The sequence below is a fragment of the Ambystoma mexicanum genome, chromosome 5p (genome assembly GCF_040938575.1).
Source record: "Ambystoma mexicanum isolate Mex_15411 chromosome 5p, UKY_AmexF1_1, whole genome shotgun sequence".
NCBI lineage: Eukaryota > Metazoa > Chordata > Amphibia > Caudata > Ambystomatidae > Ambystoma > Ambystoma mexicanum.
Window position 1 is genome coordinate 496,112,155 of NC_090930.1, and position 13,673 is coordinate 496,125,827.

The 13,673-nt window shown below is 46.3% G+C and overlaps 1 protein-coding gene across 1 annotated transcript in view; it reads right to left on the bottom strand.

The window, feature by feature from the left end:
• Positions 1 to 9,975, bottom strand: part of CHMP1B (charged multivesicular body protein 1B) — a 340,861-nt gene extending 330,886 nt beyond the window's left edge. The window contains exon 1 of the mRNA XM_069612907.1: positions 9,756 to 9,975. Coding sequence (XP_069469008.1) covers positions 9,756 to 9,771 — 16 coding nt within the window. The 5' untranslated portion in view covers positions 9,772 to 9,975. The remainder of the gene's footprint in view (positions 1 to 9,755) is intronic.
• Positions 9,976 to 13,673: the final 3,698 nt, after the last annotated feature.

Consider the following 13,673-nt stretch of genomic DNA (forward strand, 5'->3'; position numbering starts at 1 on the left):
AGTGGAACTTTGCGCATTGAGGCTGATGATGATGCAGAATCGCTACATCCTAGATATGCCAACTGCCATGGAAGGAGGCGTGTGCAAAAAGATTGGGAATTCCTGTTGCACATTTGTGCCTCCCGAAGATGCTGAGAACGGCTCTCTCTCGGACATAATAGAAGCCGTGCACAACCTGGGCGTGCGCATGAAAAAGGCAGAGAGTGGGGACGGTGGGTAGATCACCCTCCTCTGCAGGTGCCTCCCTCTGGAATGGCCTTCCTGCCCCTCTCAAACTTCAGCTGGACCACCTGAAGTTCCAGAAGCAGCTCAAAAAGTTGATCTTCTCTGCTTTCTCCCTCTCCCGCCCTTACTGACCTACCTGTCTGCTGTACCGACTGGTTGCTTGGCTACCCTCCAAGTCCCACTGGATACCAGGATCTTTATTGAACTCCTCAGTTAGTTCAGAATCTCAGGCTAACTTCTTACATAAGAACACAGCCTACTAGCTGCGACTTATAAGGGCCATTAGACCTTTCCTAAGCGACAACAACATGGCTACCATTGCTAGGGCAGTAGTGCTATCTAGGCTAGATTATGGCAATGCCCTTTTGATAGGGGGAAGTGCCAAAGATCTACTCACGTGCCAAGTCATACAAAATGACGCTGTCAAGATTGTAAAACACCTGGCCAGAAGAGACCACGTTAATATAGCTAGAGAATCCCTCCAATGGCTCAGAGTTAAAGATAGGATTGAATTTAAATCTCTTACCATGGTGCATAAATGCCTCTTCGGCAAAGCTCCATATTATCTGAAGAAAAATATTGTACTCTACACACCAAAGAGACAGCTGCGCTCAGTAGGAAAAAACCTGCTAGTTGAACAGAAACACAGGCTCAAATCAGCTATGTGCAGATCATTCTTAGTGAAGGCGGCTCAGATGTGGAACGCCCTCCCGGTGGCACTGAGAACTCAAGAAAACCATCTCCAATTTCGAAAAACTACTAAAAACTCATCTTTTCAAGTAGTTTCCTTTGATATCCACATGGCCAGTGGATCAGGATGTCTAAGTAGATTTGTACGTGTTTATGTGTCACAGAGCCCTGATGCCTGCAGGCTTTCGGCGCTATAGAAGCATACAAATAAATAAATCAGTCACCCTTGCACAGTCTCCGGCCTACCACTCACTTAGATGCTGTAACCGTGACCCTACAGTCCTTTGTTCTCCTTGCACTACCAAGAGCCACACTGCCCTGGCGGCACTTAAAGTATTGCTGCCCTGTTTTCCCTTACCCTCTCCCTTGCACCCTCCCTTCCTTTGCCCTTGCACTTCTCGTTCTCGCACGATCTGAATGACACAAGGCTTAGCAAGATCGTTTGCCTTGTCCTCTCTGTCTTCCCTCCCTTGTCTTGTCACGCCTAGAAACACTTGTGTACAGGCGAGTTATAAATGACTTATCAAACCCATCTTTACTCTGTATTCCAGCTTCCTTATGATATGTGATTTCACCTTCTCTTGGGCTTCATCCTGGCTGGGAGCGATTGTGAAAATGCTGGTGCTCGTCAGTCTTCATACTGGTCATCTTTTGCACGTGCCAAATTGGACTTTGGTGCTGTAGCGCAATGATGATGGTCTCAATTGGGGTAGCACCCAAAGCACCTCGCGTATGACAGAGAGCGGTACCCAGACAGACGACCCAAACAAACCTTGTATCAGGGTTCGAAATTGAGGGGAGCTCGGAGCTATTTAGCTGCTGCTTCTAACATAGTAGAGCCTTGTTAGCTTGAAACCAACAGCTACCAGGAGTTACTATTGGCTCCTAGGGCCAACTGGTGCCTTCCAAACATATAAATGTGACATTAAGTTTTTGAGAATGTTAATAAAGAAAAATTAGAACGCATCTAATATACATTTAAAACACAATGGTTCATACAAAATGGGCAAAACGTTAAGGCAGCATCTCTGGTAGCTCCTGCCTACAGGGTGAAGCCTCACACCCAGGAGCTAGTTTTAGCGCCTGCTCATCGAATCTCAATTTCGAAATGCTGCCGTATGATAGAGATGTATCAGCCTTTACACCCTGTGACACAATAACCACACCCCCACCAGACCCTGAGAATTATACAGAGCAATGGGTTGATTTATCTGTGGATGGGGGTTGTATTTAATGACATGCACCCCAGAGGAATATGGCCATACTGCAGCAAGTTTGCAAGATGTTTGCAGAGCATGGGTCCCAAAGGACGGGTGACCACCATACTTTGAAGCTGAAAGGTTGGAGGGTGCATAGGGGGACGGGGAGGGGGCAGAGAATATATATTGGAACTTAGCTGCCAATGACATTGCGGGGGAGTTCGTTCATTTGGGATTAACAAAAGGGGGGAATGTTGGCTAGTAGAGGGTCTTCCTATCCCCTCAGGCGATACCGAATGAGAAATAAATGCCAAGAGAGTACATCCAGGGAGCAGGAGTTAGTGCATGCATTACATGCTATATGGTAGATGCGGGTGCGAACGCTATCTTGGCGAACGGCAGCCTAGCTTAGAATTTAGGCCCAAGCGTGGCGAACAGTATGTTCCCTTATATTATATATTATATGTATTAGATCCCTTTCATTTAGATCCCTGGCCAAGTTTTAGAGATCCATCAAACCATCCATTGTTCAAGAAGTTTGAGGCCCTCGCGACCTGGGAAGAAGGTGCCTTACAAGGTCATGAGAAGGGAGCAGAGCGTCTCTTGGCAGTATTGATATTGATATTTTATTTGTATCTCTCTCGTACACAAGTGTTTCAGAGCACAACAAGGCAAGGGAGGGGGAACAAGGGAGAACAAAAAGAAGGATCTTACTAGGCCCAGTGACATTGAGAACGCGCAAGTGCATACCATCCCACAGAAAAGATAGGAAGGCCCTCCTGCCCCAACGATCCCCACATAATACAGCTTTACCATGCTTTCAGCCTATGACCCCCACATGCCACAGCACCATCCAAACCCAAACAACCGACCATAAAAAAAGTACACCCCTCGATCGATCACTAAGATCAGAAGGCAAGGCTATCATGCCTTCAGAAATGGGTCACACAATTTGTGCTGCAAGGTGCACAGTGGCATCAAATTATAGCCTAAAACAAAAAGTGGAGGACCTTGGGAGTTGCTTATCTATCTGGAAGCAAGTGAAGCATGCGAGTTAGGGTGACCTCGGCCGCCCCCCCTCCCACCCACACAAGCCCATCCCTGTATCTGCCAGGTGCATGGTTACAATAGAAAACATTGTTTTTGCAGAGCAACAAATTAATTGTTAGGCTAGCTTCACCGCGAATGACTAGCCCAGCAGCGCCCATGTGGATGGAGATGGACAGATGAAGACGGACCAATGATATGATATGTCATTTATAGCGCGCCTGTACACAAGTATTTCTAGGCACGGCAAGACAAGGAGGGGGAAACAGAAAGAGGACAAAAACAAAGATCTTACTGCGCCTTGGGTCATTCGGATCACACAATTGTGGGGAAGATGGAGAGGAGAAGTGCTAGGTGGGGGGTGTTCAGGTAACTCAATAAGTGCTGCCAGATGGTGGCTGATAAGTGCAGTGGAGGGACTATAGGGTTGCAGATACAGACCCTTAAGTGCTGTGGGGGCTCGGGGGCAGTGCAAGGGCAACTGAACACAAAGGAGCCTGGGCCTGAGTTCAGTGGATGGAGCAGTCAGGAATGTCAGCAGGGGAGAAGAGAGAAAGCAGAAGCGAAAATGCAAATCTTGAGTTGCTTCCGGAACTGGAGGTGGTTCTGCTCAAGTTTGAGAGAGGATGGGAGGCTGTTACAGAGGGAGGCCCCAGCCAAGGAAAGATCTGCTCCCACTCTCTGCTTGGAGAAGCGTCCAACCTTCAGAGTTGAAGGTGGATGCGCAGAGAGCTCAAAAAGGAAGATGTTTAGGAAGAGAAAGTGGAGTTAATTCCTTCTGGGGCCTCGGACCACACTGTGTACCATGCAAAGGCTCTTGAACTTGATCCTTGCTGCCACGGGGAGCCAGTGAAGAGATTTTAGAGCTGGAGAGATACGATCCCTGGGCTTGAGGCCAAAGAACAAGTCTTGCAGTCCTGTTGTGAACAAGTTTTAACGGGTGGAGTGTAGAGAAAGACAGATTTAGAAAAAGGCTGTCGCAATAGTCCAGCCTAGAGAGGACCAGGGCTCTGAAGACAGTGAGCCCCTTGCAGAAAAAGTGAGAAAAGCAGAATACCTCTGAGAATCCTATATATCCAGGAGGTGCAGCTGAAAGTGTGACTCCTTAAGACTCCTTAAGAGACGTCAGAGATGTAAGAGAAAAGAAGAGGGTGGGGTCAAAGATGACACCAAGGTTCTTAGCCTCAACGGAAGGAGCAGGAAGTTGGCCTATGCTGGGCGGCCAGAGAGAGAGGGGAAAGGACTGAGCAGGTGTCCCCATTAGGAGGATCTCAGTCTTTCTGGCATTAAGGCAAAGATCATCGGCAGCACACCATTCCTGAATTGTGGCCAGACACTGAAAGTTAGAGCAGAATGTAGCGATGCAGTGAGCAAGAGTTGCCAGGTAGTGGTTGAAAAGCAAGGGAGAAAGGTTAGACCCTGCGGAACACCACAAGTAGAGGGAGAAATAGAAGAGAGGAAAGACCCCAGTTGGACCTGGGAGGGTGAGTGAGAAAGGAGGTCAACCAGGCCAGAGCCTGACCAATGATACCCAGTTTGTCACGGAGGCGATTGAGCAGGATGGCATGGTTGACCGTATCAAAAGCAGAGGATAGATCGAGGAGAAGGAGGACAGAAGGAAGATTAGAATCAGGATTGGAGAGCAGGTCTTAAGGGGTGTTCAGGAGAGCAGTTTGTGCTTCTGGCAGCTCTGAAGCCAGACTGGTGGTCGTGGCCTGGCATCACAAATGGAGCATGCCCTATATATGGAGGGCTCCTTCAAGCCCTATTCTAGAATTGTACTATAAATAATTACGTCAGTGACATCGTTTGAGCTGATAATGTGCCTCACGTGCTCAGAACGTTCGTCAGCAGCAGAGTTCTTTGCTGATGCACTTCTATTTTGTAGACATAAATACTTGTTATCTTGCAGGTGTGTCTTGGGCCTTTTCCCCAAGCAGGCTGTATTATTTCTGGTGTGAGCGTGCATGGGTGTGCCTTCAGAATCTCTGATCACGCTACTACTCAAATCCAATAAAGCACTCAATAGAATGCTTACCCTGCAATTTTCCATCTATGATTCATGCAGACATTGTAATTCCAACTAAACTTCTGGCAAAAAGGATGACCCAGATAATAACTAATATCGCCCATGAAGATCAGGCAGCTTTCATCCCACAGAGAAACGTTTTCTCAAATATCAGACGGCTCTTCTCATGGAACATATTAAGACAAACCCACAGCAATGGGCAAATGCAAGCCTAAATGCACAAAAAGCATTTGGCAATGTTAACGCAGTAGGTACTTGCAATGTATGGAATAGGAAGCAGCTACTTCCACTGGGCCCTAATGTTTTACATGGCCGAAACTAGAGAGTCTTCCCCAACTATCATGGGTAACCTACTACAGATTGGACAGTGTTTAATCAGATTATAAGAACCATACAGGGATTGGACAAAATCTGTAGACTCCTGGCTGAAACCTCCCATGCCTTAATGGGAAGAGTACCCCTGTATAAAAGGGTAATTTATATGCGAACAGAAACATGGAGACTGGACAAATTATTAGTATGATTATATTGGGGCTACAAAAACCCCAGGATTGTGTTAAAATGACCATAGGACAGAGGGATAGGGGTCCCAGACTTTGAAGCATACTCTGTGGTTTCAATACTGCAATATGTGGTCTCTTGGTTTACCAAAGCAACAAAACACTGTCACTAAATTGCTGGAAGCACTCATAGATCCCACAAACTTACTGAATATCTGTTAAAATGTGTTTCTGAACTCTGACCTGGTGGGCAGAGGTTCAGAAGGCCAGCCTAGTTTCTTGGGACAGGGCAACCTTCTGGACAACCCAGACCAATCAAGGTAGCATTGGCAGCGGACAAGACTAAGGCTTAGGAGGGGTGAGGGAGACTGAAAGACCTCAATGAGCACACAGAGTAAAGGACACTTACAAATCACTCCCAGTCAGGTGTATATATATTAAAAATACAAATACATGTATTCAAGGCCTTCGAGTTTCAACACACAGTGATTATCAACAGTAATACTTTTAAACCAATACGATCCTACTACAATACATATATAAAAGACCAAGTGGCCTAAAGAGTTAAACGCACAGAATGAGTCAGAAGGAGGAGTTCTCTCTATTCGCCATTTATGGAGGTGGATACCTATATAAAATATCTGGGGATTAATATTAAAAGGACAGGTTCCCAGTTGTATGACTTTAACTACCCGTCAATGTTACAACAGGTGAAAATAGATCTTGCGAGATGGAATCCTTTGCAAAATTTTGTGGCTTGGACAGATAGCTACGATTAGGTGACTCTTCCCAGATTATTGTAGAAGTTTTAAACTCTTCTGGTACAGATCCCTACATCCTATTTTAAAGAACTAAATAAAGAAATTAGGAGATATATTTGACGAAATAAAATACTGAAAGTGGCCTTTCATATGCTAACGGCTTCTAAAGAAAATGGGGCCTTACAGCACTTGAAAAATATTTTGAGTGATACTAGGAAATTATGGGTCCAAATGGACCGTGCAGTGGCGGCAGGATGTCCGTTAGATGGGGTATTATGGTTGGAACAGCAAGATAGAGCCCCCAAATATAAAGGTTGAGTAGTCGAGTATTATCTGTGGTTACAGAGTTATTTGAGAAATGTAGGACTGCCCACTCTGGAAATAAACACATGGTGTCTAGGCTGTATGGAATTCTTCTCGAAGAGAAAAGGAACAGCACTGTGATTTATGCACAAATGGGAGAAAACTTTGGGGATAAAATTGCCGAAGGAATATTGGCAACTCTTGTGAAAAAAAATAACCCTAAGCTAACGAGATCAATACAGATAAGGGGGCATGGTATAGAGTTATGTACCAATGGCACTACGCGCCTGTGAAACTTCAAATAATATTGCAGACCACCTCTGAGGAATGTTGGCGAGGGCGTGGTAAGCGTGGGGATTGGCGACACATCTGGTGGGATTGGCCAAGATTGGAACACTATTGGGGGGAGATTATGGAACAGTTAACTAAAATAGCAGCATTTGACACAGTAGAACACCAGATACACAAACAAGCTACATTGCTGCATGTGGATCAGCGAGATCGTCCTCAGCTGGTTCAAATCCTGCCTTGGTAATCATCACCAGTTTGTGCAAATGGATTTCTCCATATGACCAACTCTACCCAACACCTGTGGAGTGTCGAAAAGATAATCCTGTCCCCAACGATCTTTAATCTTTACATGGAACCACTCTGAACCCGCCTTGCCACACACAACATCCACCAATGTGCAGATGACACGCAGCACTACCTAAAATCACTACCTAAAGATATCCTCCACTGAAGATGTCCACAGGGACAAAGCCTGCTTAACAATGATCCAATTGTGGATGTCTGGTGCTTAACTGCAGCTCAACGCCTCCAAGACTCAAATTCCTAATGTTAACCAACAACATCGAACACCCCAACATACAGACCTGGCTCTCAGCTATGGACCTTGAGGGCTTTGCACGCCAGCTGACCTCCTAAACTAAGTCCCTTAGGTTCAAAATCGACAGACAACTCTCCCGTCAAACAGCACATAGCAAGGAAGACACAAACAGCTTGGTACCAACTTTCTCTCCTCTGTAAAAATCAAGCTCTTTATCCCAGGAAACTTCAGATCGGATGTCCAAGCCTTGGTCCTCTCCTACCTGTATTGTGGCACCTCTGAGCTGTCCTGCATGCTGCAGTAGGAGTCAATGGACTCTGCAAATTTAACCACATCACCCGACCCTCATCGGTCTGCACTGGCTCCCACTGCAAAACTCATCTACAAATTCTGCTGCATCATCTACAAGGCTGTCACCCTGAAGTCCACAAGTTCGTCACAGAGAAACTCAGCATCTCAGGGGGCCCAAGATCCACCAGAAGTAAGGACATGTGCAGACTAGAACTCCACCGGTGCAAGAAGGAAAAACAGAAGGCAGGCCTTCTCTGTCTTAGCCTCAAGACTCTGCAACCTCCTCCCAGTCAACATCAGACGCGCCCCATCGTGTCTACAGTTCAGGAAGGAGCTCAAGACCCCCCACCACCTCTTCAAGGAATGGCTCCTCCCCCAACAAGGTCCACACCCCCTCCCCGAGACTGGGTGATCTGCTCCCCACCGTTTCCTTGCCTGGTTTCTTGTAAATCCCTTGCTGCCAAATGGCCAGTCCGCCCCTTCCCGTTAACTCCCAGTTCTCTTGTCTATCTTCTTTCCTCACCTGGTTCTTCCCCCTAGGATTGTAAAATGCTTTGTTGCTTCCTGGAGGTAGGACCATGGTCAATAAATAGAGTAATAATAATCAAAATCTCCTGAGTTTAGGTTGTTTCAAATATTTAGATTTTGGTGTTGAAGAACTACAATTTTGTTCAGTTTACATGTCAAGTACACAAATCACAGTACAGAAACCTGGTAACAACTCGTTGCATAAACAGATTAACCCAAAAGAAAATCAGGGTAGCCTTATTTTCCACATTCTTCAAGGAAGACTAAAAGACCTAGAATGCAAAGACAAGCCTGAACAATCTCCCAAGTTTAAACCACACCTTCAGCGCTACGGAACAGACTATAAAAGAAATTGAGCAATAAGTAGTTTGGCACAAATGTCCAGCTTTTTGTTACGACCGGCATTAAGAAAATTTGAATATCCATAAAAAACAACCAAGAGCAGGCTTTCCTTGGGAAATGTTCCATTACAGTTCCTATCAGTTAAAAGCATTCACATATTAGAAAAGGGTACTGCTGACCAGCTGGCACTGCTTTTGGTTCTGCTGGCTGGGACGGCTAGGAAACATCATAGGGCACTGAAATTGAGGGGAGAGAGAAAAAGAGATGGGGCACAGCTTTCCAAGCAAAAGTTGTTGGGAGCATAGTGCTTCATCACATCCAGTGAAGCGAAATGTTTTCATTTATTTTCTCCAAACCACTGGATTACTGGAATCCCCTTCTGGTAGAAAAGGCCCATTACTTCAGAATCATGTACAACGGTGTTGAGGGCTAGTCAGGACGGCCTACTTAAACAGTTGGCTGTTTTTAAACAACTTTGTCGACCTAAACAAAGTCCTAACTTTCAACTAAATTATTCTGTATTTGTGTTGAATATTCTCTAGACGTTATAATTTCGAACAATCACACTTTACCTTTTATTAAACAACCACCAGCAACAGACAATCATTACACTTGTTCTATGACTTCGAAACTTATAAATAATATATCAATTGTGAAGATATAAAGAGACAAGTGAATTATTGCCCAATTCATTAGGAACACAATGTTCTGCTGATTATCGGTGCATTTAAAAGGGCAATACCCAGTGAAAAAAAGAAGGAAAAAAAACAGTACAAGTTTAGCACATCGTATACATTGCACGAGGATTTTATCGGTGTACACATGAACATCTGCCACTTCATTACCCTGGAGGATCCGTTCAAAGAATACACATTATCTACCACAAGCCCCAGAGCCCCACCCGGCCACCTACAGCACCGGAACCTCTCCCGTCTCATTGCCCCTGCTTGTTTCCACCCTCCATACCACTCCCCGTCCCACGTTACAACCATGGTTGTTGGTGAAGGATACTCTCCATGTTAGACATTCCTGCGCCGCTGCCGTTGTTCTCCTGCTGGTTGTTATGAAATGCTCCGGAGTAGAAGAAAATTGCTGTGTTTTAGGGGCAGAATATGTGTTTTACCAAGAGGCTGCCCTTCTTCTCTCTCTGCTGTGTTTTTTGTTTCCCCGCTTCCTGGTTCCAGGCGACGTCAGCATCACGCGCTGACAGGAGGGCGTGCCATGGAAAGAGGACAAGTTGTTCGAAGACGCGATGACGTGAGCGAAGCGTGGCTAATTTTGTACCGCGAAGACCGTGTTTACCATTCTTCCAACGCGGAAGGGGTTAGTCTTCTCGCAGGGTTGATGCTAGTTCCCATCCGAGAAACGGGCCATCGGTTGTTGGGGCCATTTCTCAGATGGGAAATAGCTGCTTCAGTGTGAGTGAGCTAGTTCCCATTAGAGAAATGGCCTTTTTTTGCCCCCTAGTGGCTAAGTCCTGCATAATAATGGGAACTAGCCCACTCACACAGAGAAGGCTAGTTCCCATTAGAGAAATGGCCCTTTTTGCTCCCCTAGTGGCCAAGTCCTGCATAATAATGGGAACTAGCCCACTCACACAGAGAAGGCTAGTTCCCATTAGAGAAATGGCCCTTTTGCCCCTAGTGGCCAAGTCCTGCATAATAATGGGAACTAGCCTACTCAAACTGAGAAGGCTAGTTCCCATTAGAGAAATGGCCCTTTTTGCTCCCCTAGTGGCAATGTCCTGCATAATAATGGGAACTAACCTACTCACACTGAGAAGGCTAGTTCCCATTAGAGAAATGGCCCTTTTGCCCCTAGTGGCCAAGTCCTGCATAATAATGGGAACTAGCCCACTCACAGAGAAAGCTAGTTCCCATTAGACAAATGGCCCTTTTTGCTCCCCTAGTGGCCAAGTCCTGCATAATAATGTGAACTAGCCCTCTCACACAGAGAAGGCTAGTTCCCATTAGAGAAATGGCCCTTTTTGCCCCTAGTGGCCAAGTCCTGCTATTTCCCATTAGAGAAGTGGCCCTTTTTGGCCCTGGTGGCCAAGTCCTGCATAATAGTGGGAACTAGCCCACTCACACTGAAGCAGCTATTTCCCATTAGAGAAAGTGCCCTCCGACCTGGAAAGGCAGAAAGGTCCTCTCGTCTAATGGGAACTAGCCCACTAACACTGAAGCAGCTATTTCCCATTAGAGAAACGGCCCTCCGACCTGGAAAGGCAGAAAGTTCCTCTCGGCTAATGGGAACTAGCCCACTCACACTGAAGCAGCTATTTCCCATTAGAGAAACGGCCCTCCGACCTGTAAAGGCAGAAAGGTCCTCTCGTCTAATGGGAACTAGCCCACTCACACTGAAGCAGCTATTTCCCATTAGCGAAACGGCCCTCCGACCTAGAAAGGCAGAAAGGTCCTCTCGTCTAATGGGAACTAGCCCATTCACACTGAAGCAGCTATTTCCCATTAGAGAAATGGCCCTCCGACCTGCAGAGGCAGACAGGTCCTCTCGTCTAATGGGAACTAGCCCACTCAGACTGAAGCAGCTATTTCCCATTAGAGAAACGGCCCTCCGACCTGGAAAGGCAGAAAGGTCCTCTCGGCTAATGGGAACTAGCCCACTCACACTGAAGCAGCTATTTCCCATTAGAGAAACGGCCCTCCGACCTGGAAAGGCAGAAAGGTCCTCTCGGCTAATGGGAACTAGCCCACTCACACTGAAGCAGCTATTTCCCATTAGAGAAACGGCCCTCCGACCTGGAAAGGCAGAAAGGTCCTCTCGGCTAATGGGAACTACCCCACTCACACTGAAGCAGCTATTTCCCATTAGAGAAACGGCCCTCCGACCTGTAAAGGCAGAAAGGTCCTCTTGTCTAATGGGAACTAGCCCATTCACACTGAAGCAGCTATTTCCCATTAGAGAAGCGGCCCTCCGACCTGCAGAGGCAGAAAGGTCTTCTCTTCTAATGGGAACTAGCCCACTCACACTGAAGCAGCTATTTCCCATTAGAGAAACGGCCCTCCGACTTTTCTGCCTCTCCAGGTCAGAGGGCCGTTTCTCTAATGGGAAATAGCTACTTCAGTGTGAGTGGGCTAGTTCCTATTAGATGAGGGGACCAATTGATCTCCTGTTGATCATCAACTTGTCCCGAATGTCCTCTTTCTGATAATGTTCAAAACAACACTTTATAGCCAACCCTCACAGTGCTGTAACAAACTCCTCAATGGTCTCACAACATTTCTGTTGTCTGATGGAAAATTGATAACAAGCCAAAATGTTATTCCCCTTCACCTCGTAATGCTTGTCCATCTTGGCTATGCATACATCAAGCTGGTTGCCCATCTTGATGCATTCAGCTAGTTTTAAGAAATTGTTGTCCAGCCCGACCTCGACAAAGAAACAGTGCCTCTTTCTTTTTACTCAAATAATTAGGACCATATACTGCTAACATATGCTTCTGGAATCTTTCTTTCGATTTAATAACCACAGTGCCTGGTATATTTCCCATAATCTTTGAATTCATTTCTGTTGCTTCCCTATTTTTGTGCTCTTGGTATTTGTCACCTTGTTCACAGGGACAAATGTCTGTAATCTCCCTTTTAAAGTGCAATGAAAAAACACCTCTCAGAGTAACAGCCAATTGTGCGGTCTCTACAGTGCACGTGGGACAGGCACAGCACGGAGCGCAGTGTCCGCAGGCAGTGGAGGCCTTCAGCTTGTTACATAGCTAAGCAACAGACATGTCAACTCCTTATCATGTCTAAAATTGCCAGGTAACAACTTGCAACACCGGACAATGCGTCCTTGGATCACGTGTTCTGTCGTCTGCATGCACGGCTATGCTGCTAGGGTGCTTCCTGTGTCCTCATAGGCTCACGCACAGCCCAGATAATCCCCAATACATGCCTGGAGAGTCCCACTGGGCTACCATTTTGACTGTGCAACTAACCCTGTACCTGTTCAGCCAGGGCAACCACACTCAATGGCAAGTGCAGGCTCTTTGTCACTGCCGCAACTCATCACCAGTTAAGGAAGTGAACCGGAACACAGCCAGTATGTGTGACTTAATTTCTTTTAAGTTCATTTTTATGCTGTAACAACTCTCTCTGTCCTCCCCCTTACACCAACCACCATACAACTTGCCTTGCATTCTCTTCTAGTGTTCTCTGTTCACATTCCACACCCATAAGATTCCGTCTGCTGACATTCCTAACACTGTAAGGAGTCCCCCTTTCTTCTAGAGGACTTTAATCCCATGGCCACTTTCCGTATTCTAATATTACTCAACTAGAGTTGTATTGCCAAGTGGGAATGCTTCAGTTAGTCCCCCTCTAGTGCTCTATATGAGCATGGGTTGATCCTCCTCGGATTGACGACGCATTGGCCCAATTGGGCATGAAGATTTGTTTGCTCTCCTGGCCAGAAAGACCATTTGTTTGTCCCGGGCTTGAAGATGCGCTGGCACTCCTGGGCTTGAAGACAAAGATAGGCCCTTCCAGGGGCCAGAAACTGATGATGTGATGCATCGGCAGGGCCAGAAACCAAAGACAGGCCCACTCAGCTTGGTGTTGAGAGTTAAACCACGGTCAAGTAGGTTTACCCAGGGTACTGCACTTCTCCTCATCTTTCCAATACCCCTCTCTACTTTTGATGGGCTAGGTATTAGGTTAAGATGTACAACCAGGCACCAGCTAGCATAATACTTAATGGACACAGGCTTTCGTCCACAGCATTTACCTTATTTTCAGGGTCCACCTTCTGCACTTCTTCCTTCATCCACCTTCCTTTTCTTCCTCAGTACCTTTCCAAACATGTTCCTCCATCGGTGGCCCTCTTCCTACACCGATTTTGCCTGTACCTTTTAAACTGTTCTCCAAGTAATTTCTTCCTTTCTCTTGTGTCTCACCTTCCATCTCTGCTTTTCCC